The following is a 22,008-nucleotide window of genomic DNA, read 5'->3' as shown; positions in this document are numbered from 1 at the left end:
CAGGAAACTAGGCTCATTGAAAAGCAAAGATTCTGGAATGGGATAAAGAAATTATATTTGTCAATATGTAAATAGTGTACATACTGATTTATTGATTTGTTTCAAGGAAATAAAACTCTTTTTAAAGGTCATGGTTTATTTTAAGCTTTAAGCATTTTATTGTTGTTAAAATTCCCGCTTTTATATAATTAAAATTATTAAATTGATGCGTTATTTACTGGTACAAAATATTTTTAAAAAAAAAAACTACTTATGATATATAATGTTTATCTAATATTTAATAAAATTAATGACTTGATGAATGGACACAAAATTATAGGATAAATAAACTTTTGTGTGCAAGTTTCTATTAATAAAAGTTGGTTTTAAATATATAAGCATTATTTTCAAAACTTAAATAACTTATTTATTGAGTTGCATTGTTTTATTTTAGAATAAAAATTTGTGCTTAATTTCATCTATCTCATTATGCCTAAAAAATTTAAACACTCAAATCAAAATTTCTTTTTTATATGTTTCTACTTTAAGTGATTGCGTTTATAATTGATTAAAATGAAATAAAGAAAAGTCTACTTTATTGCAAGAAGATTCATTGGATGATATTTGATTATAAATTAAACAATTGTTTTACACCATTTTGTTTTTTATATTGACATAAAACAGTATGCATGTAATGACAGTTGTTGTTTTATTACAATATAAAAAGCTTAAAGTCAATAAATTACTATCGCTGATATCAGCAGAGTAAAACAAACACTCGTGACAATTTATGTTCCCTAAATAAGAGTTGTTAACAACATGCAGCAAAAAGCCTTTGAAATTCAAAGCTACGATAAGTTCTAATTAAGGCAAGTAACTAACAAAAAAAAAATGGAGAGACACCTAAAATAAACGTGTGATAAAGGCAAGGACGGCATTAAAGTTTTCTATTGAACCAAGTGTGAAGTGAGTTAAGGGTGGTACATCAGTAAATAAGGCAAAGAAGTTTGCCTAAGCATCTGAAATAAGGGTGTGATACTGGCAAGGATGTCATTAAAACTTTCTATTGAACCGAGTTTGAGGTGAGTTAAGGGTGGTACATCAGTAAATAAGGCAAAGAAGTTTGCCTAAGCACCTGAAATAAAGGTGCAATATGGGCGAAAACGGCATAGGCGTTTTCTAATCAGCCTACAGTTAAGGTGCCTTAATGGCAAGCGAGGCAACGACGTGCGCCAGTGAACGTATTCAGCTTTTTATAAAAAGGCAAAAAAGACATCATAAAGGTACAATAAAAGCCTTTACAGCAATTTTCTCTTTATTCTGTGAAATAAATTCCCCCCCCCCCCCCGGTATTTAACAGGCAAAAATGGCAAAGCAATCCAGAGGCAACAAAGTAGTTCCAGTCCTTTAACGATTGCCAGAAGTTTGCCTGAACTGCCATGCACTGGCCCTCATTTTGGCCCAGATTTCACTTTATTTACAGAACCGATATGGCGATTAAAACCCTCCGTAATGGCACTTTAGGTGAGCCGACATTGTCCCTTCACTAGCCCAAAAGTCGTGTGCTTGTTGGGATGTCTTTAAAAAAAACTGCCTCTTTCAAAATTTAGATAATTTTGCGCACATTCTGAAAGTCTTACTGAGAGGCGACTGAAAAACATTGTGTTTTATATGAGTTTTTGAATTACCTATAAATAGTGGTGAAAAAACTAACTTTAAATCAAATTTATTTAACCAAAACTCTTACAACAAAACATAAATTTTGCTGCCACAAGAAAAAAATTTCTCACAAAGTGGTGTAAGTTGGCATCTCTGAATTATTATAAAGATCTGGTAGCTTCAAGCTACAAAAATTCAGATTTCCACATTTTATATCCATGATAACATTTATTAACACAGAATAAAATGTCATGATTCTTTCATGTACTTTTATACACTATATGAAGTGTATAAAAGTACATGAAAGAATACTTCAGTTAAACAGTTTTAATTTATTTAAGTCTTATTTAGTTCATTAATATCTGTGTCATTATAAAATCAAATGTTTAAGTTTCGATTTAAAAAAATAAATATTTTTGAATGATCAAACATAAATACGAAAATAAGAACATATTTTGAAAATAAGGAGCTTTTCAAAACATAAAAAATTGTTAATAAATTATTGCAATAAAAAAATCGGTTTTCTACTGAGTAGCAAAAAAAAAACTTCACTCAAACCTTTTTCAATAGTCCATTCTCTAAGATCTCTAGTAGATGCCTCTATCATTTTTGTCACATTTTCCAAGAGATGGTCAGTTGGAGATTGAAGTTTATTTGGCTTAGTTTCTACAGACGGTTTTGAATTATTTTGCATTTCAACAGTAACTTCCATGAGTTCTTCAAGGGATAACTAGTAAAAAAATGAAAGGATATATTACGAAATGCTAAAATAATTAAGAAGCTCAATTTTTTCCTGACTTAAATAAAATGAAAATAAAATAAAATTATTTAGATAATTATTCATAGTTATTGCCACAATCATAATTTTATAGTGCATTACAAAGGCTTTAAGTTGGAATTTTAAGTTTCTGAAACAGTTTTAACTTAATGAATAAAGAGAAGTTTTCACATAAAGAATGAAAATTGTGATGTTAAAATCTTAGGCATAATTAATATTGCTGAACTATCTTTTTAATTGTAGATTTAGGAGAAAAATTCAGCAGGATTTTTCTCTAAACACAAATTAATTTTAGTTAAATCCATTATAGGAAATATTTTAGCTTTGCAGTTATAAGGTTAACTACAAATAGATTTTCCATTTTTTTAATTACAGTATGGGACTCCTAATCCGGTAGGACCCGAAATTCGGCACTTAATCCGGCCTAATTTTTTTTTTTTTTTTTAGAGAAATTTTTATTGATACGAGAAAAAAAACAGTCATATTCTCTTTTTATTTGGAATTTTTTCTCTTTAAGTAGGTAACTATATTTTATCTTTTAAAAAGAAAAAAAGCATGAAAAAAAATAAATCTGTGTCAAACAAAACATCTGTTCCTAAAGCAGTTTAAAATAAAGTGAAATTGAAAAGTAAAAACATCTGCATTTCCAATGAACAAAATAAAGAAATGCAAGTTGGGAGAAACTGATCAATCAATCTTGACAGCTGTGCAAGTGCTTTACTGGTTTGTCCCCACATTTTCCTCTCCTGTTTGACCATAAATTGGCAACACCCTGTCGACATTGAAACTAACATGTGGTGTACAAAATGAATTCTATCCCTTTTGCTTTTTTTTTATTAGATTTATTTATCTTTTTATTTGTTATTAACTGTTACTTTTTTTTGTTAATTGTTGACTTGTTTTTTTTATCCTTCTTAGTTGTTTGCTTCTTTTTTGTAGTTATTCATTGTTAGTTTTTTAGCATTAATTGTTAACTTTTTTTGCAGTTCCTTGTTAGCTTTCTTTCTTTCCTTTTTTTTTTCTTTTGCGAGCTGAGCGTTTTTTGTTAAAACAAAATGCTATTTCAAGAAAAAATGAGAGGAATGATCTCGCGTGGAAGAAAAAAGGATAATTTCTTTTTCGGAGGATTTGGATTATTTCATCTTAAATTATTTCTCCTTGATTATATTATATAGATTATTATTTTTATTAATGAAATTTCTTAAGATGGGACAATTTTAAATTCACCCCATCATAATCTACAATCGGAACTTAGCTAAATTTATTGGTTTTTCTGAAATTAACAGCATAATTGAATTATCGTAATATATGGACGCCGTATTGGAATTTCCGGAAGAGATCCGAAATTCGCCAAATTCTGAAATACGGAATTTTGTCGGTCCCGTGAGTGCCGAATTTCGGGTCCTATACTTTATTTATAAACGCAGGGTTTTCACTCAAATCTTGAAGAAAATTTTCCTGTGTTTTCAATGTACATATTATACACAATATATTAAGAAGAAACACACAATCACTGTGCTCTTGAGAGACCTATATTAGTCTAATTATACTAGTTTTAATCACTGGAAAAACTTAAAGAAATAAGGAACAGTTTAACAAACTTAAAAGAAATACTGCTAATGTAACTAAAATAGTTTAATATAGCTGAAATATCATCCTCAAATATCCCATAGATATTGTTTTTAATAGTCCTTTTAAAAGACGAAAATAAGAAATAAAATCCCCTGTATTTTCCCAGTTTGTAAGGAAAAACTCAAAATTCACAGCATTATCCCAGTTATTTTAGGTGATTTTTAAATTCTCTGTATTTTCCAAATTTTCCATATTCTCCTTGTGGAGTGGAAACCCTGACACAGCACAAAAATTATTCAAATGATGACAGTAACATATGTATATTTAAATCTATTATATTTTACCAAATTAAATTTATCATTATAAAACAGTGCATAGAATAAAGAAAGCCTTCTTGTTAGTCAACAACTAAAAAAATATTTAAAAATACTTTAAAAAATTAAATTCCATTATCTGATTAAAAATCATATTTTAAAAAAAATTAGGATACACAAAAAGGCATTCTTGTTACTTATTCAAAAATATTCTCTTAAATTTTCAGTTAAACTCCAAATTGACAACATTCTGTAAATTACCATTTACAATAAAAAAATATGCTTAAAAACAATACATATTAATTATTCTATTTATAAACAACATACTTCTTTCTTCATCTTTCTTGATGGTGGTTTCAAAAATTCAAATTCATTACTCATCAAAAATTCTTTGGCTGCTTGGAATGTAACTAGACCAAAACTGCAATGAAACAGCAAATATACAACTGCATTTTACATCATTTACAAATACAGGGGTGATTGTGAGCCCAAGTCAAAATTCCGGAAAATTTCTTTAGTTAAAAAAAAAAAAAACAGTTTAAAATGAAAAATTAGAAAAAATTTTAAACAAGGTTTTTATCCTTTTTCTCATTATTTCTTAGTTTAGTTAAAATATATTTAAAATTTTACACATACCTATACCATTTACACATACCTATGATGACCAGGAGAAGTAATTAAAATTTACAAATATGTCTTTCCTTTGTGAGTTTATGATTATAATAACTATTTACTGATAAAAAATGAATATTAATCCTGAATATAAGCTTATAAAGTATCTGGCTCTCCCATACAAACAAATAAAATAAACTGTGTTTTTAAGTTCCACCCTTGAAAATTTGACTTCCGGAAACCTCTGTGATCAATGATTTTTTGAAACGTCTGGACCTTCGATCTCCAGAAACTCCAGATCATTGTTAGCGAAAAATCCGGAAATCCGGATTTTTTTCCAGAGCACAATCAGCCCTGCAAATAATCTTTCTCTCATTAACTCTTCAAAAAAAGTAATTCTCAAGAATTTTAAACAATTTACAAATATTTTTATTATAAACATATTTCTTGTGTTGTTTAACTAATATATGAAAAGCATACAGCATTTTATTTTAAAAGATTAATGAATCATATAATATGAATTTTCTTCAATACTCTTAAAACTTTTTTAACAACTCGTTTAAGAAGATGTCTGAATGAGCTGTCGAATGTCTGAATTTCAGAAGGGGTGAAGCACATTTTTGCCCCCTAAATTCACAGTAAAAGAAAAATTCTGATTTCAAAAATAAACTCAAAATAGAAAAAAAGTAGGGTTTTTTCTAAAATTTCCAATTTAATTTCACTTTATTTTCCTGAATGTCTAAATTTCAGAAGGAGCGAAGCACATTATTTGCCTTCTCAATTAAATTTCAGAAGAAAATAAGGTTTTCAATTTCAAAAAAAAAAAAAAGTTTTTCTCTTATAAAAAAAACACCAATTTATATTGACTTTATTTTCATGAATTTCAAAAGGAGCAAAGCACAATATTTGGTTCCTTACTTGAATTTCAGAGGAAAGTAAAGTTTTCTACTTGAAAAGTCACTTCTAAGTTTAGAAAAAAAGTTTTTCTTCAATTTCTAAGTTTGCTAATCAAGCTTGACTTTATTTTTGTGAATGTCTAAATTTCCGACAGGGGGAAACGCTATATTCGCCCTTCAATTAAATTTCAAAAGAAAATAGAGTCCTCTTTTTCAAAATAATTTAAAAATTGAAAAAAAAAATTTCAAAAATTATCAATTTCAGTTAACTTTATTTTCCTGAATGTCTGAATTTCAGAAAGGGTCAAGTACATTATTCACCCCTTTAATTAAATTTCAGAAGAAGATATGGTTTTCAATTTCAAAAACAACTTTAAAGTTAAAAAACTTACCAATTTAATTTGACTTTATTTTCATGAATGCCAAAATTTTAGAAAGGGCGATCACATTGTTTGCTTCCTTACTTTAATTTCAGAGAAAAATAAAGTTTTCAACTTGAAAAATTGCTTGAAAATTCAAGAAAAAAAATTTCTATTTTTCATTCCCAATTTTACTAATTTAACTTGATTTTTTCAGTGAATGTCTAAATTTCAGAAGGACATTTTTCGCCCCCTTACTTTTATTTTAGAGTAAAATAAAATTTTCAACTTGAAAAGTAGCTTCAAAGTAGAAAAGAACACACAATCTAGTAAATCAATTTAAAATAGTTTCTTTTTTTCTAAAATTACCAATTTAGCTTGTTTACTAATAACTTTTGCGAATGACTAAATCTTGGCCGAGGGTAAAGCATATTATTCGCCCCTCACTCGAATTTCAGAAAAATATAAAGTTTTCTATATTAAAAATAGCTTCAAAGTTGAAAAAAAAAAATTTCAGTAAAATTTTACTTTTTTACTGTTTTTTAATTGAAATTTACTTTACTTTATTCTCCTGAATATTTAAATTTCAGGAGGGGTGAAACATATTATTCGCTCTCTCACTTCAATTTCAGAGGGGACAACTGCCACCAGTTGGCACACCTCTGTCTGATGCCTAATGTTATGCTCTATTTTAATGATTCATTTCTTTTTAATGAACAAAATTACTAATAAATACAAATTTGGTTTAGTTACAGAATATGAATTTAGTTTACAGTTTCCATGATACCAACTGGTGCATAATTAGCATAACTCTCTGGAATAGCTAATAGCCCATATGGTACAACTCATGCAGTTTCTTAATTAATACATGCATAAGTATGAAACCTTTGCAACAGCATTAACAACATATTTTATAACATATTAATTCAAAAATTGATACGATTTTATTTGTTACAACAATAATATATAATGTAAAAGAGTTTTACAATGCATCCTTCTTTACTTTACTTACACACAAAAATTTTAAAATGCTAAATAAACTTTGTGGAAAACTTCTCTAAATACAGGGTAATTAAAAATGAATATAGCGATTACAAATAGCTAAAACTATTTAATGAAAAATAATTTATCGAGAAGATTAACATAAAATGTAGGTGGAACTTCAAGATTTCTTTACATAAGGCGCAGTTAATCGCAGGGGTGATAGTAGTCAGAAAGTAAAAAAAGGAAATCCTAGAATGAATATATATATATATACAGTAGAGTCCCGATTATCTGAGTTAATGGGGACCGCAACAAACTCGGATAACTGAAAAAGTCGGTTAAATCTCGGAAGAGTATAAAAACGGAAAGAAAAAGAGAAGGTATAAATGTAATATATTTAAGAAACACAAAATGTATACGAGTATACCACATACAATTCATATTATAATTAAAAAGCTTACTTAAAAGCATTTAAAAAGCATACTTCACGAGAATTAAATAGTTTTTACTTAAAAAAAGTCCTTAATCGTTTTTCGTTCTACATAACTTCGGTGCTTTTCTGTAGTAATGTTTCGCCTTTTTTAGGGATAACAGGAAGGCTGGTATCGCCTCTTTTTGTTGTTCTATATATTCAATAGTACATTCGATAGCTTTTAGTCCATCTGTACGAGAGATTTTTATATGTTGATTTTAATAATCACTGTCTTCATCATCTTCGCTAGATTCATTATCATTATTGACAATATTAACGATAATTTCATCAGACCAATAGCTGAGTTTTGTTTTTCTGAGTGTTTGGAAGATAAAATTCAGATTTATTTTTCAGCGGTTTTTTTTAAAAAATAAACTAGAAAAAAAAATCCTTGAAATATTTGATAGCTCGGTTAAAGCGGAAACTCGGATAACCGGGGCTCGGATAATCGGGACTCTACTGTATATATAATGTGTAGAAGCTATAATATCTAAACATTTGACAAAAAAAGCGCGATTTTAAACCATGTGATTATAAATCTCGATGATTAATTTTAAAATGGTATGAATATGAATCACATGCATGATTCTAAAATCGTGTGAATAAGATTTTAAATTGACAGAATATGAATCTTTATATGTGGCTTTTAAATCTTGTGAATATGAAACTCGACATTGGATTTTAAAAATACGAAAATACAATAAATCATGATGCGTAATTTTTAGATCCCGTAAATACGAGTTATGATGCATAATTTTTAAATTGCGTGAATAAGAATCGCAATGCACAACTTTTAAATCAGGTAAATACAAAAATCTATGTTTGGTAATAATATTGTGGTTTTAAAAACGTTTTTATTAATTTGTTTGCTTTTGACAATTTTGCAAACAGAATTACGAAAGTACGAGCTAGCTGGCAGGCGGGGGAAAATATGGGAAATCTTATTTTCTGTGCGTAAAATCAGAGAAAATAGCTAAAATAAGTAAAAATGAGGAAGAGTTGGTAGTTACATAGTTTGGATTTTCTGCTCGTCTTTGAAATTCAGAAATAATTATTCTATTTCAACGACACAATTTTCAGAAAAAGCGGAATATTTATAAAAAAGGAAATTTTTCAAGAGTCGGAGTTTCTGATAAAAAGGCTGAAATTCGAGAGACAAAAGTGGAAATCTGCTAAAACGCGGAAAAATCTCATCCCTGTAATCGGAATTCTGTGCATCCGCGAGTTCATTAGTGAAAATGGCGAGTCCCATGCAGAAAGCATTCTGCGTGCAAGAATTTAACAATTGTCATTCTGTTACAGGGTTCCCACTCTATGATGAGATTGAAATTCAAGGACTTTCCAGGACTTTTCAAGGACCTCAACAAAATTTTCAAGGACCTTAATCTAAGACCAATTTTAAAAATTATTCTCTTCTATTTTACTAGAAGCAACAATGCTTGTTGTGGCAATAATTAATTTCAAATATAATACCTAAATGCTTTGCCTATATAGAGAGAAGAGAGTATATGTATTATGGACTAAAATTTATATTTTTTTAAAAACAACCCTACTGGTTTTACATATTAATTCACAAAATCATTTTCAGCACAATCTATAACTAATGGTAATGAGGTGTTAATGGTGAAATCCTTTAACAAAATGTATAAACTTTATAACCATCCATTTGTTAACCGTAGTTTAGTTACGAAACAATTAATTTGCTATACCTTCCTTTTTACCAATAACTTTTTAAATCTAAACGAGACTAACAGTTCAAGGAAACTTAATCTTGATCTATTTTTTTTTCTTCTTCAAAAAACGCAAAGAAAAATTTGCGTTTTTTGAATCCTTTAATCCTGTGTATTTCCATGTGAAGGCTGCATGAAAGACAGAGCTAAATCTTAGGTATTCCATATTCCATGACTATTCCATAACCCCCTCCTCTCCTCTATTAAACATCGTTTCTGAAATTATTCATCCATAATTTACACAACCTTCTCTAAATGTTATGCAGCAACAATTCTTTCTGAAAATAAAAATTAGAAGGGACATATCCCATTTTCACCATGTTTAAAAGCATTATTTGTTATGTGTAATCCACAACTGCCAATGAATATGACCTGGTGGGACCTTTTAATTCACACTGAAGCTTCTAATAGAATTTCCAATTGACATAGGGTTCATCCATGGATAATTGAAGTATTTTAGAGAGCTTTTAACCATCATCCATGCATTTGTAAAAAGAGGACAAAATATTTTCTGCAGTTCCATGACCCATAAATTGGGAGGTAAGATACTTAGTGCAAACTTTATTATCAATTCCTTACCATAATGTCCATCTGCTTAGATTGTAGAGACTGATTTAACGTCTCATCAAAGAGTACAGTGTAGCAATCAACATTCTTCAGTTCATTTATAAGAATCCCTTTGAAGTATAGTGCCAATCCAAAGGAGCCCAAATAGGATCACTTTGTGGCACTACAAAAAAATTGTCTCGCTATACAGCTATCAGCAAACATTTTGGAGAACAATTTACTAATCCCTTCACAGGAGTTACATGAATAATTACTAGTGATGCACTTCAGACTCCAGAGAATTTCAGCATCAAGCACATTCCTTTTGACCAGATAAGAAGACAATCCCTTAGGAAAACTTGCCATAGAGAAGCCTATGGTAATCTATGGCAACCTATGGCTACCATCGAAATTTGTATGGCAAGATGACATACGCCTATGGTTACCATAGAGATTTGTATGGCACAACCCCATAAGCCTATTTCTACCATAGAAATTTATATGGCAAAATACCATACGCCTATGGTTACCATAGTGATTTGTATGGCAAAACCCCAAAAGCCTATGGCTACCATAAAGATTTGTATGGCAGTATACCATAGACCAATGGTAACCATAAGGATTTGTATGGCACATCACCATTGGTATATGGCAACCACAGAAATTCGTATGGCAGTATATCATAGGCCAATGGTAACCTTAAAGATTTGTATGGCAGTATACCATAGAGAAAAGCTGATCTAGATCTCCACCAACGAGACAACAACTTCTATGGAGTCCTCAAAAACATCTTCTAAAAGAAATAAATATCCATTATTTCACCCCGAAGTTAATTAAATTCAACATGTAATCCCGCAACGCATTCCTGGTGAGTCTTTTCCGGCTTCCAGGTGGCCAATTTTCCTATTTTTGAGTGTTTGAAATCTGATGTTCCATTCTTTTAGGCTTAGAGTATCAGACCGCCATGTTAACGTGTCATCCACTTCAAGTGGAATCTTTCGCTAACTTTGGCGACTTATCCGATCTCATTCTCGGTCAAAAACACTTTATTGCAAACGCCTATGCGATTTATTATCTGTATCTTTTTAAAAATATGTCGCGATTGGGTATAGGTTTTCGCTACGTTAAATTTTGCCATTTGTTGACTTTGTACACTTTAAATAATATCTTGCTGTTTATATTTTTATCTAAATTTTTTATATTTCTTTCCCCCAACTGTTTCTGATTAAACGGCATCTTTCTTTTTATTTTATCCCCTCCCTCTGATTTTATATAAATTTTTAAACTTTTCCATTAAATCACTTTTCTATTATTAATGGTGTTCTATTCCCCATAGCAATTTGTAAACTATCTTCATGATGAAAAACGCGGTTAAGTGCTTATGATCAAGCCAGATCATTATTTCTTTAATAATTAAAATTTTTTAATTCTTTTAACTTGTTCGGTGATAATTTCATTTTATTGCTGCCATATATCAATATCAAATTCAGTGCTTACATTCTCATTATTTTTTGATTTTAATTCCACTTAGGTTCTTGCAATGCTTTTTTACATTATCTTACATACGTTAGGGCTTTATATTTTTATTTTGTGTTTAATTTTTGCTTGCCATTAAATTGTTTTTATCATGTCTCTGTGTTTTACTATATTACAACTAATATTTCTTAACTATCCACATATATTTGTACAATGTTCTGTTACATATTTATACATAGCTTAGGGTCATCACTTAACTAGATTTGCTGGATTACTGGTTGACAATTATTTTGCTTCAATATTATCAACTGGACAGTCCCTGGCCATATCATTTGCTGCTGTTACCAAAAATGCTTTTTCCAATTTACTATTCCTATTTTTATTTACTATTCCTGACCAAGTGTAAATAGCAATTATTAATTTTACCAACTTTAATCATGTCTTAAACATGTTTTGTATTTACCAATGTTTCCATATTGCGTTCTCTTTTCTAACTGTGCTTAACACAACTCAACATAAATTTTCTGAGTTTTATATCCCTCACTAGTAAGGGATCAACTAATTTAGCCTGTTTTCTATTCTTAGCTTTTCATAGTCCATTACCATCTTTTTTATAGAAAAAATTTTGTTCACATGCCACCACTGGTAGCACCGTTACATATTCGGCCTTTGTCCCGTTTTTCTATTTTAAACTAATTTCGCTTCGACCACCGGCCCCACTCTTTATCTTTTGAGTTTTCATAGTATTCTATTGTTTTAGTAGTCAGTTTAATTTTTAGCTTAGTATATCATATCAAAATTTGAAAAAATTTCATACTCGCTCCGACCATCGGACAATTATTTAAATTTGCTTTCTTTTAGGTTCATCTAATATCTGACGCTTATCTAACTAATTAGGATACTAATAAATCAAATTAACTTTTTTTATATACGCTCCGACCTCCAGACTCACTTTCTATTTTCTTGTTTTTTACAGTTTTAACAAATATTGGTTGCCTGTACTCAATATATTTTGTTCCTAATCAACATAACCAATACTTTCCCCACTCGCTCCGACGGCCGGACGCATTTTCTAACGGTTAGTACTAACCATTTAAAATTTATTTGAATAAGAACAGCATTCAGAAAGGATTCTGCAAGTGAAACAGGAGAAGTTTATCAAAGAAATTTTTTTTAAAAAAAGCTTTCTGGATATATATTTATTCTACAATTATTAAGTTTTGCATTTTTAATATCCATTGCGAAAGATTCTTGTAAGTAACTATTTATTGATGTATGATAAAATATCAACGAGAAATGTTGCCATAGCTGTATGGCAAAGGTGTACTATAGCCTATGGAAAAATATTTCGTCATTAGCTGTAGCACATCTTAGTTTTATGGCAAAAATTTGCCATACAAAAAAATGCCATAAGATATTCCTATGGAGTTTTGCCTATGGCAAAATTTTGCCATAAATGTATGGCAAAAATTTGCCATAGGATATTCCTATGAGGTTTTGCCTATGGCAAAATTTTGCCATAAATGTATGGCAAAAATTTGCCATAGGATATTCCTATGAGGTTTTGCCTATGGTAAAATTTTGCCATATACTTCTACCATATACGTATGGCAAAATTTTGCCATAGGCAAAACCCCATAGGAATATCCTATGGCATTTTTATGGCAAACCTATGGCAAATTTTCCTAAGGGATGTTACCTCGGCCACTAAAGTTTCTGTTTCACATGGGGCACACGATGTTGAAGGAGTATTTACACCAGATGAATTAGATGTTGATGTCTTTGGAAAAAGAGAACTCAGGGCATGAGACTGCTTTTTTGTTTTACCTTTCTTTGATGTGAGATTTCAGAGCAGATTCTTCCATTTTCGCGATATCGATCTCCTTCATGCATAATCGGCACTTGGCTCTGAACTTCTTTTCAGGTATCGATAAAATCCATTCCTTATAAGCTTGATTATCCATCCATTGGGGATTAAAATAGCATTTCCCAGGCATAACTAGTCTAAACTACATAACACAAATACGAAGCCGTGCCTTTGCGAATACGCTTTACAATAAAGTTTTGAAATGACGCAAACGTAAGGACAAGTGCGGATGGTATGGTAAAACGGCAAACTTATTGAAAACTACAAGGTACATATTGTTACGAAATTCAAGAGTATTCCAGTTTCGATAAGAAAAAAGAAAATCTAAGCATATGCGACAGAAGATGAAGTGGAGTCTCGCCCCGAACGCATTGATTGTCTGCTGTGCTCCGCGTGCTTGGCAGACACCAAGACGCTAGGGCCGGTTAGAAACGGTGGCGTTAAAAACCACGTGAGAGAGCTCGGGAACAAAACAGAAAGAACGAGAAAGATCCGCGGGAGTTTTATAAAAAGGGCCGCCGGCAGTATTGGACAAATTCAAGGACCTATCAAGTTTTTCAAGGACCTAAGACGTTTTTCAAGCACTTTCAAGGACCTAAATTTAGCACAAAAAAATTCAAGGACTTTCAAGGACTCTCAAGGACCGTGGGAACCCTGTGTTATCTCAAGGCAGAAGCCCACAAAAAATGACGTAAGAAGGCAGCTACAAATGCAACTAAGATTATTAGTATGGTGTGTTCTCAGACAGAGGTTGCAACTGAAACCGTACAAAATTAAACTCATACAGCAATTGCACAATTAATACGCTTGTGTCAGTGACTGCACAAATGCTTCAGGATGTATGGCGTGAAAAGGCCTAGATGTTGTCCGTGTGACCAAGGGAAGTCACATAGAAAATCTGTGACGCATGCATACAAAATTTTGAAATACCTTCTAATTTTATTGATAAATTCTTTTTCATTAAATAGTTAGAGCCGTTTTTAATCACATTTTGAATTACCCAGTATACTTTCACTTTTTGGCATACATTTCTCAAATTGTAAAAATATAATCTTTAAAGAAATTTCAATTGCAGTTTTATACAGGCTAAGGTTTGGTTAATGTATATATAAATAAAAAAATAGTGTTTTCCACAATGTTCGCAAAAAATTGAATTAAACTGGATCTGAACGCATTAATGTACAAAAAGTGGTCCATACATGGGAAACACCTACATGATAAAACTGGTAGTACTTAATTTTTTATATCAAGTAAAAAATTATTTTTGCTTTTAACCACTTTTGCTTAAAAAAAAAAACCATAGTATGTTCAGACAGAAATTTAAATATTTATATTAGTATAAATAGAAGTCTAGAATATAAATAAAATGAAAAGAAAAAAAAAACAATTATATTACCTGAGCTTGTCAGCTGGAGAATTCTCCCAGCAAAAATTTTGAACATATTGAAGATTACTGATGAAATACTGAGGACGAGATTGGACAATTACAAAAGCTAAGAGTGGAATTAAGTCATCTGATGTTAAACATGGTACATCTGAAATATATAATATTCATAAAATGAGTTGCATCATATTAATAATTTATTTAACATAATTTAAATTATTACATTTAACTTAATGCACCAGAAATTCGAGATACATCAAAACAAAACAGGATACGTAAGTAAAAGATCTATTTGTAATAAAATCACAAACAATTGAAAAATTATGAATGTTTTATACACTTCAACTGAATTGATCAGTTATTATATGGGATAACTATGCATTCTAAGACATATCTGATCTTCAACATTGACACTTTAATGGTAACATATGAATTAAAAATATATTTATACTTAATGATAAAGAACTTCCATCAATTAGAGTTTTATGCCAATCTAATTTGATGAAAAAAAAGCAGCTCAAGACTTAGTATAACAGTACAGTTAGAACACAGATAGCAATAACATTTAGAAGATTCTATTATGATTGACAATCAGAAAAAAAAATAAATAAAATAAAAAGATCACCCTTATAACTTAAACAGTTGGTCAGATTTTATAAAGTGCTTTGGTAATATCTCAAAGAAATCAAATCTTATAAAATGTATAACAGTTAGCTGTAACCGCAACGAAATATGTTTTTTTCGATTAAAAAACTCACTTTTTCTAAAGAAACATACCTTTTTTCCCCCCAAATTCAGATTTATCACAAACAAAATAGGAAGTTTTGAAATGCAGGCTTTCATAGAACCCCTTAAGCTTAACCACAATAACAGTTCAAAAATGTTTTACATTAATGCTATTTTAATATTCAGGGCCGGATTAAGCGTACGCGGGGCCCTAGGCCATGAAAATTTTTGGGGCCCTTCGATAGAGTTGTTACTCTCATATATTTTTTATTTATTTAAATATAATAGTATTTATATATCTTTTCATTTAAGAAAGCATATTTAACATAAAAATAATAATAATAAATTAAATTTTACTTTATTTTGTTAAATTAGAACTACAAAATAATCATAACATTTTGAAAAAATTTTAATATATATTTGAAATTGATTTTTTTAAAAAAAAAAAATCATTGTTTTTCGTAAATTCATTTTCAAAAAATCCATTTTAAGGGGGCCCCAGGCCATGGCCTATTCTGGCCTAATGGGTAACCCGGCACTGTTAATATTCCATGTTTCTCTTCATATCTTTTAAATGATTGGTTAAACTGCAGTAATACTTTTACATAAAGTTTATAAGTCCTCAACACAAAGATAAATATGTAATAAATTTTGAATTTAAGCAAATATAAAAATTGTTATTAATTTTTATTAATTAATTTTTTATGATGAAATTTTTTTTTTGGATTGTAAGGTATAATCATTTTTATATATTAAGAATTTTCAGGTTTTTTTTAAAACCTAAATCCAGATTTTCATTCCATCTGACTAATAAAAAAGCGTTTAAAAACTAACTTATAAAATAAATTATAGAATGTTATTGATATGATACCCCACTAGCCAAATTGCTATACTTCATATTATGTCATACGAGTTAACTTATAAATTAAAAACTGTTTTCTAAAACTGGCAGATAGTCCTCTGTTTTTAATTCGATATTTTTCCGTTTCTCATTTTATGCTTAGACTGTTTACTTCCAATTGTCTTCATTAGCAATTCAGCAACAGATTCATTAAATTGGTTCTTTCCTACAATAGTGGCACTGCTTTTTAATTTTAAAGGTTTCTGTTTTACAAACCTAGATTAGGTTAAATTGTTAAAGGGCGAAACATTTGAAAATTTTCCTATAAAATTCTGGATAATTCATAATCAGCTGTTTTAATGTTTTGAATTAAATATTGAAAAAAACAATGCATACATTTTGAATGCTAACAAAGCAAAGCTATTTTTTTCTATGTAGCAACTAATTATCACTATTTCTATTATTCATTTCAACAAAAAAAAATTTCATTTTTTGGTTCTTTGCATATGTGTTATGTATGTGTTTAACCATCAGGATATATAAATTAGTAAAACAAATAAGTAATCTGATAATTATGTATTTATGTTTATAAATGATAGCAATAAACAAATGTTGGCAGTATTGGCAAAATTTAGTTACATTACCATAGAAATATATCTCCCATGAGAGTGCACAAATTGGCAACTATGTGCCATACTTTTTCCTATTGTTTATGAAGGAATATTGTTAAGAGGAAAGAAAATCTTACTACAGTGCCCGCCGCTAATAAAATCAACGGATAATAAAATCAGTCGCTTTATAAAATCAAATCGACAAGAACCGAATCGTAACAATATTAATACATGTTAAAAACATCCTTTAATAAAATCAATGCCACCGCTTTTTAAAATCAAAATTTCGACTACATAATAAATCAAAGGTGCAATATTTCAGCTTTTTCTATTCTTATTTATAAAATTTTATTTTTTTGAAGTTAAAGATATTTTTAGAAGAAGCAACAGTTACTCACAAACCTGTGATATACTTAGGTGGATGGTTAGCGGCGAGTTCATAGAAATCAATTTATCAATGTTAATTCCTTGACTTGAATGAAGTATGGAGAAACCTATCTCACTCACCAGGGGGTCGAATTCTTATCTTACTTTTTATTGAATGAACCATAGAAGGGAGAGAAGTTTCTTTTGTTATCTATCTTAACAGAGAACATGAATAGATTTCCAAAAACTGTTTGTGCACATGTTCCATATTATTTAAGTCGTTTGAGTAAATTATAGTTAGAGCACATATCATTTTTAAGTTCGTTTAGTATTAAATTTTATCAGCATGCCGAAAAAGCAGGTTTTGAGTCTTAAAGATAAATTCGCAGTGTTGCAAAACTATGATAAGCTTCCTAAATGTACAATGGGGATGGAGATGAGGCTCATAACTGTTTCGAAGAAATGATCAGCAATGAAGAAAATGAAATGGACGAGAATTTTTCACGTTACGTAGCTATTGACGAGGAGACATCACGTTATTAACATCAGGAGAAAAATCTGATTCTAAAATACTTACAGACATCAAAAATTGCAAAGTTATTTCCCATCAAGAAATGGAGGAATCAGACTCAGAAAATGAAATAAACTCATCAGTGCCATCTTCAATAGAAGTCAGAAAAGCACTTAATGTATTGCGGCAAGCTTTAGAACAAAGAGAAGGAATATCGAAAACTATAAAAACTTCTATAAACTCTCAAATGATGCTGAAAAGTTAATTTTAAATACTGCAACTCAAGCAACCATTGATCGGTGTTTTGCAACACTTTTATAAATTTAATCTTATGTAGGGTTTTACTTTATTAAAATAATTAAATTAGTTAAAATAAAGCATTAATGTGGTCATTATTTCAGCTTTTAAAGTGCTTGCATTTAGAATATATCGTAAAATTTGTTTTTTGTTTCAAATGTTGAATCGCCTCTTAATAAAATCAGCCGCTTAATAAAATCAAAAGAGCATAAAACGAAAGTGATTTTAATAAACGGCGGGCACTGTACCACTTTTAATTTATTTTATTAATTTGGGATCATATTTACTTCATAACAAGGATTGATGGTTTACACAATGAAGTTCTCCATAAAATCACTCAATTAAATTACAATATAATATAATTAAACCTTTTTTCATATTTATATAATCTATTTTAACAGAACAGAGTGCAAAATTTTTTTTTCACTAAATTACTGACCTGAGCTTTATAATAAAAAAAATTTTTTTCTTGTAGTAAGAAGTAACTGAAAATACTTATCTACGAAAATAGTATTAGTAAAATTGAAGTTAGCAATATTAAAATAAAGCAATGAAATTAATAGAATATATTCCAGACTTTAATGTTTGAAGAAAGTGGATGAGTTGGAGCTTGATACAGATAAATATAACTTTCCAAAATATTTAAAGTGGTAGGCAAATAACAATTTAAAGAAATCTAAATTTGTTTAATTTTGCCGGCTTTTAAAAACTTCTCTGCACAATAGATTTTATACATGAGTTTAAGTTGTTTATATGCAGAGTAGTACTGGGCTATAAATCAATATATCGTGACATATCGATTTAACGCCTATATCGGCAGGCCGATACAGCCACTCTCGTTCCAGGCAATGCATCAGAAATCTGATTTAAGCCGTCGAGTAAAGAAGAGGAACGATACAAGACACGCAAGGATCTTCTCTTACATTTCGATGCCAATTCGCGCTGTGGAAGATGATGTTTGTTTCGTTATGTTGAAACGGCCTTGATTGATGAGCGGTAGAATCAGAATCAGTTTTGAGAACATATATCGTAATCTCGCATGTTCGTTTTCACGCCTCTTCTTTTTCTTTTTTCTTGATATCGTTTCTTGTGGATAATTTTCAGTGGGACTGACTTTGTGATTGCAGTCGCTACTTTGTTCTAAATCTATTATTGAAAAGAATATATAAAGAAGTGTTTCTTAATTAATTAGGTAAATTATTTTTTTAAAAACAAAACTTTTTTTATATTATATGTTTAAGTAATTTTTTACATTATTGAATTTATTACAAACGGAAATCTAATTTAAGATGCCCATAAAGAATTAAATTACAAAGTAATTACACTTGTTAGGCTATTTTTTACTTTATTTTAATTCATTAAAAACTTTTTGGATAAAACTTCTAATAATTTAATGGTTTTTTATTACCTGTACTCTAGTACCTGGTCCCCTGTACCCTTAAATTTATAAATCTTTAGTTGTTTTTGTTTTTATAAATAAAATTATAACAAAACTTGTTTTTCCTCTTTTGGATTTGGCCATAATTCAATCAACTTTGTTTATTCAAAAAAATTAGTAAGGTTTGCGACTTCTTTTTTAATCATTTAGCACTTTGTTTTATTAAAAAGTATAATCTTGTTTTTTAATTTTCTTTCAATATTGTCAGTTAAATATATTATCGAATACCGTAATTCTTTTGTTTTTATTTTCAAGAAATTAACCCTTACTTTGTTTTTTCTTCAGAATTCGGTAATTATTAAATTTAACTTAATTATTTATGTGAAATAATAATGATAAAAAATAGGGTTGTTTGAAAAGCGTTTTTTTTTTTTTAAAAAATTTATTTAGCACTTTGTTTTAAGCCTGCAAATAATTTTTAACAAACTTATTTTTTAAATTTTCTTTCTATATTGTTAAGTAAATATTATATTGATAAATTTCAATTTTATTTATTTTTTTATTATTTATTTTTAAGCTTAGAAATCTTTTGTTATTTGAACGATCATTTTTAGAAAATATAACATTAATATCTTTCTTTAGCAAAACATATCTATCTTCAAATTCATAAATTGATTTAAATCAATCTGAGTATGAAGTTTTGATAGAAATCCTACTTCTTGTGCCTTACAAGTAAATGAAATTCAAAAATACTATATTGCGATACATCGCTATATTGCGATGCAAAACTGACGATGCATCACAATATAAAATTTCTTATATCTCCCAGTCCTAATGCAGAGATGAGCAAAATTATTCTAAATTAAATTTATCAAATAAATAATTGAATGTTAAATCATAAAATTTATTACCACACTAATTATTCAAAAAAAAAAATAATGTTCCGATAAATCAGAACAAGTTTGCAAGCATGAAATATCTGCAGTGTTTAATAATGTAGCAGGTTGCATGTGAAAAACCTATGTTTTTAGATGTGTTATTACAGAAATGGTATAGAGAGAAAAATAATGTTTGATTAAATGCTAATTTAGCAATTGGACTGAAATCATAACAAGAAAGAAAATTGTAGTTTTGATGAGTGAATTTAAAATTTAATAACTAAATCCAACTACAGTAGGGAGCCGATTATCCGGAACGATCGGGACCATCGCTATTCCGGATAACTGATTTTTCCGGTTTTCTGAATCGCTACAAAAAGCAGTTTTTTTTATTGTTAAACCCAACTAAAAAAAATTTTTTTTTTGAAATAATCTTAAAAAAAAGAAAAACGATGAGGTAATACACTAATGATTATTTCTAAAATGATGGTAAGGTAAACATCTTTCAGAAAAGAACGAAAAATCCTAAAATCTTACAAGGAAAAAAAATTTTTTTTTTTTAAAAATGGTGGGAAAATTTCTCGAATTTCGTTCCGGTTTTTCGGTTTTCCGGATAACGGGTTCTGTACTGTAGTACCTTGTAAAGCATTTTTTGGTTGAAAGTACAAGAATTATTAAGAAAGCATTTTAATTTATAACAAATTCTTATATGCATTATGTTGATTACAAAATGCTTTTGTAATCATCACAAATTCCATAAAAGAGCCTGCTACAAAAATATATTGGAATAAAATAAATTGTTCTCTCAGCTAAGTGAGGAAGGAAGCATAGTTAGTTAATATAGACTCACGTGTGCACGTTGTACATTGGTGGTGATTCTCCAAGATACTTTTTTAATATTTATTGTAATACAAAAAAAAGTATCCGCATGCACAAAAAAGTTTGCAGTGGGGGGAGGGAATCTGAAGCAGATAGCGTAATCATGATTTATGCAAGGTAGAAGAAAGCTAGTGTTTAGTTGAATGCATGCTGCTCTTAAAGAGAAAAGATATAACTGCCACTTTAGTCCTAAGCTCAGCGATCCCATTGTTAGCAGTAGAGCCTAAATCCAGCTGATTTTTTACTGCTCAACTCAACTATCGCTTTACAATGGAAAAAGACAATTACTGTGACAGTAGGAAATCTTTAATGTAATTTTGTTTGGAGCAAAATTACTAATAATACTTAATATGATAATTACTTTATATGAATGTAGTTCTATGTATAACTATTAATATTAATGTGGATGTATATATATTTTTTGTCAAGAATATATAAAAATATTAAATAGTTAACTGATTTTGTATATTTAATAAAATTATTCTATTATCAAAAATATTATGAGCTTACAGATACTTTTGGATTGTGTGCGCAGATACTTAATGTTTTTATTTTACTATGGAAGGAAGGTTTAATTATAAATGCTCCAAGAGGATTAAAATTTGATAGTGCAATACAATCTGCATGGAGCTGCTTCAAAAAACAAAAGGAATTGATGTTTACAATTGATTCAATCTAAAAAAAATGTTTACAAAAAGAATTTTAAGAATCTTGAACAAATTTCAATTTATGGTTCAACTTAAAATATAAGTTTAATTAGCTAGTTTAAGTTTTTCTATTCTGACCAGAATCTGCAAAAGTTTTGAAAAAAATTCAATTTACCAAAACAAATAAGATGTTTTTATAACGTTAAAATAAAGCATTTTATTTTTATTTGTTTATTTTTATATATA

At 29.2% G+C, this 22,008-nt stretch overlaps 1 protein-coding gene across 5 annotated transcripts in view; it reads right to left on the bottom strand.

Annotated features, from left to right (window-relative positions):
* Positions 1 to 22,008, bottom strand: part of LOC107452152 (ankyrin repeat domain-containing protein 27) — a 133,836-nt gene that overhangs the window by 39,218 nt on the left and 72,610 nt on the right. For all 5 annotated transcript variants that reach the window (XM_016068468.5, XM_016068467.4, XM_016068466.4 and 2 more), the window contains 3 exons: positions 14,641 to 14,779; positions 4,630 to 4,723; positions 2,197 to 2,368 (listed from right to left, as the gene is read on the bottom strand). In XM_016068468.5, coding sequence (XP_015923954.1) covers positions 2,197 to 2,368; positions 4,630 to 4,723; positions 14,641 to 14,779 — 405 coding nt within the window. The remainder of the gene's footprint in view (positions 1 to 2,196; positions 2,369 to 4,629; positions 4,724 to 14,640; positions 14,780 to 22,008) is intronic.

This window comes from Parasteatoda tepidariorum, chromosome 11 (genome assembly GCF_982258835.1).
Source record: "Parasteatoda tepidariorum strain Cologne lab strain chromosome 11, Ptep-v5.0, whole genome shotgun sequence".
Lineage (NCBI taxonomy): Eukaryota > Metazoa > Arthropoda > Arachnida > Araneae > Theridiidae > Parasteatoda > Parasteatoda tepidariorum.
This window is presented reverse-complemented; position numbering and strand designations above follow the sequence as displayed.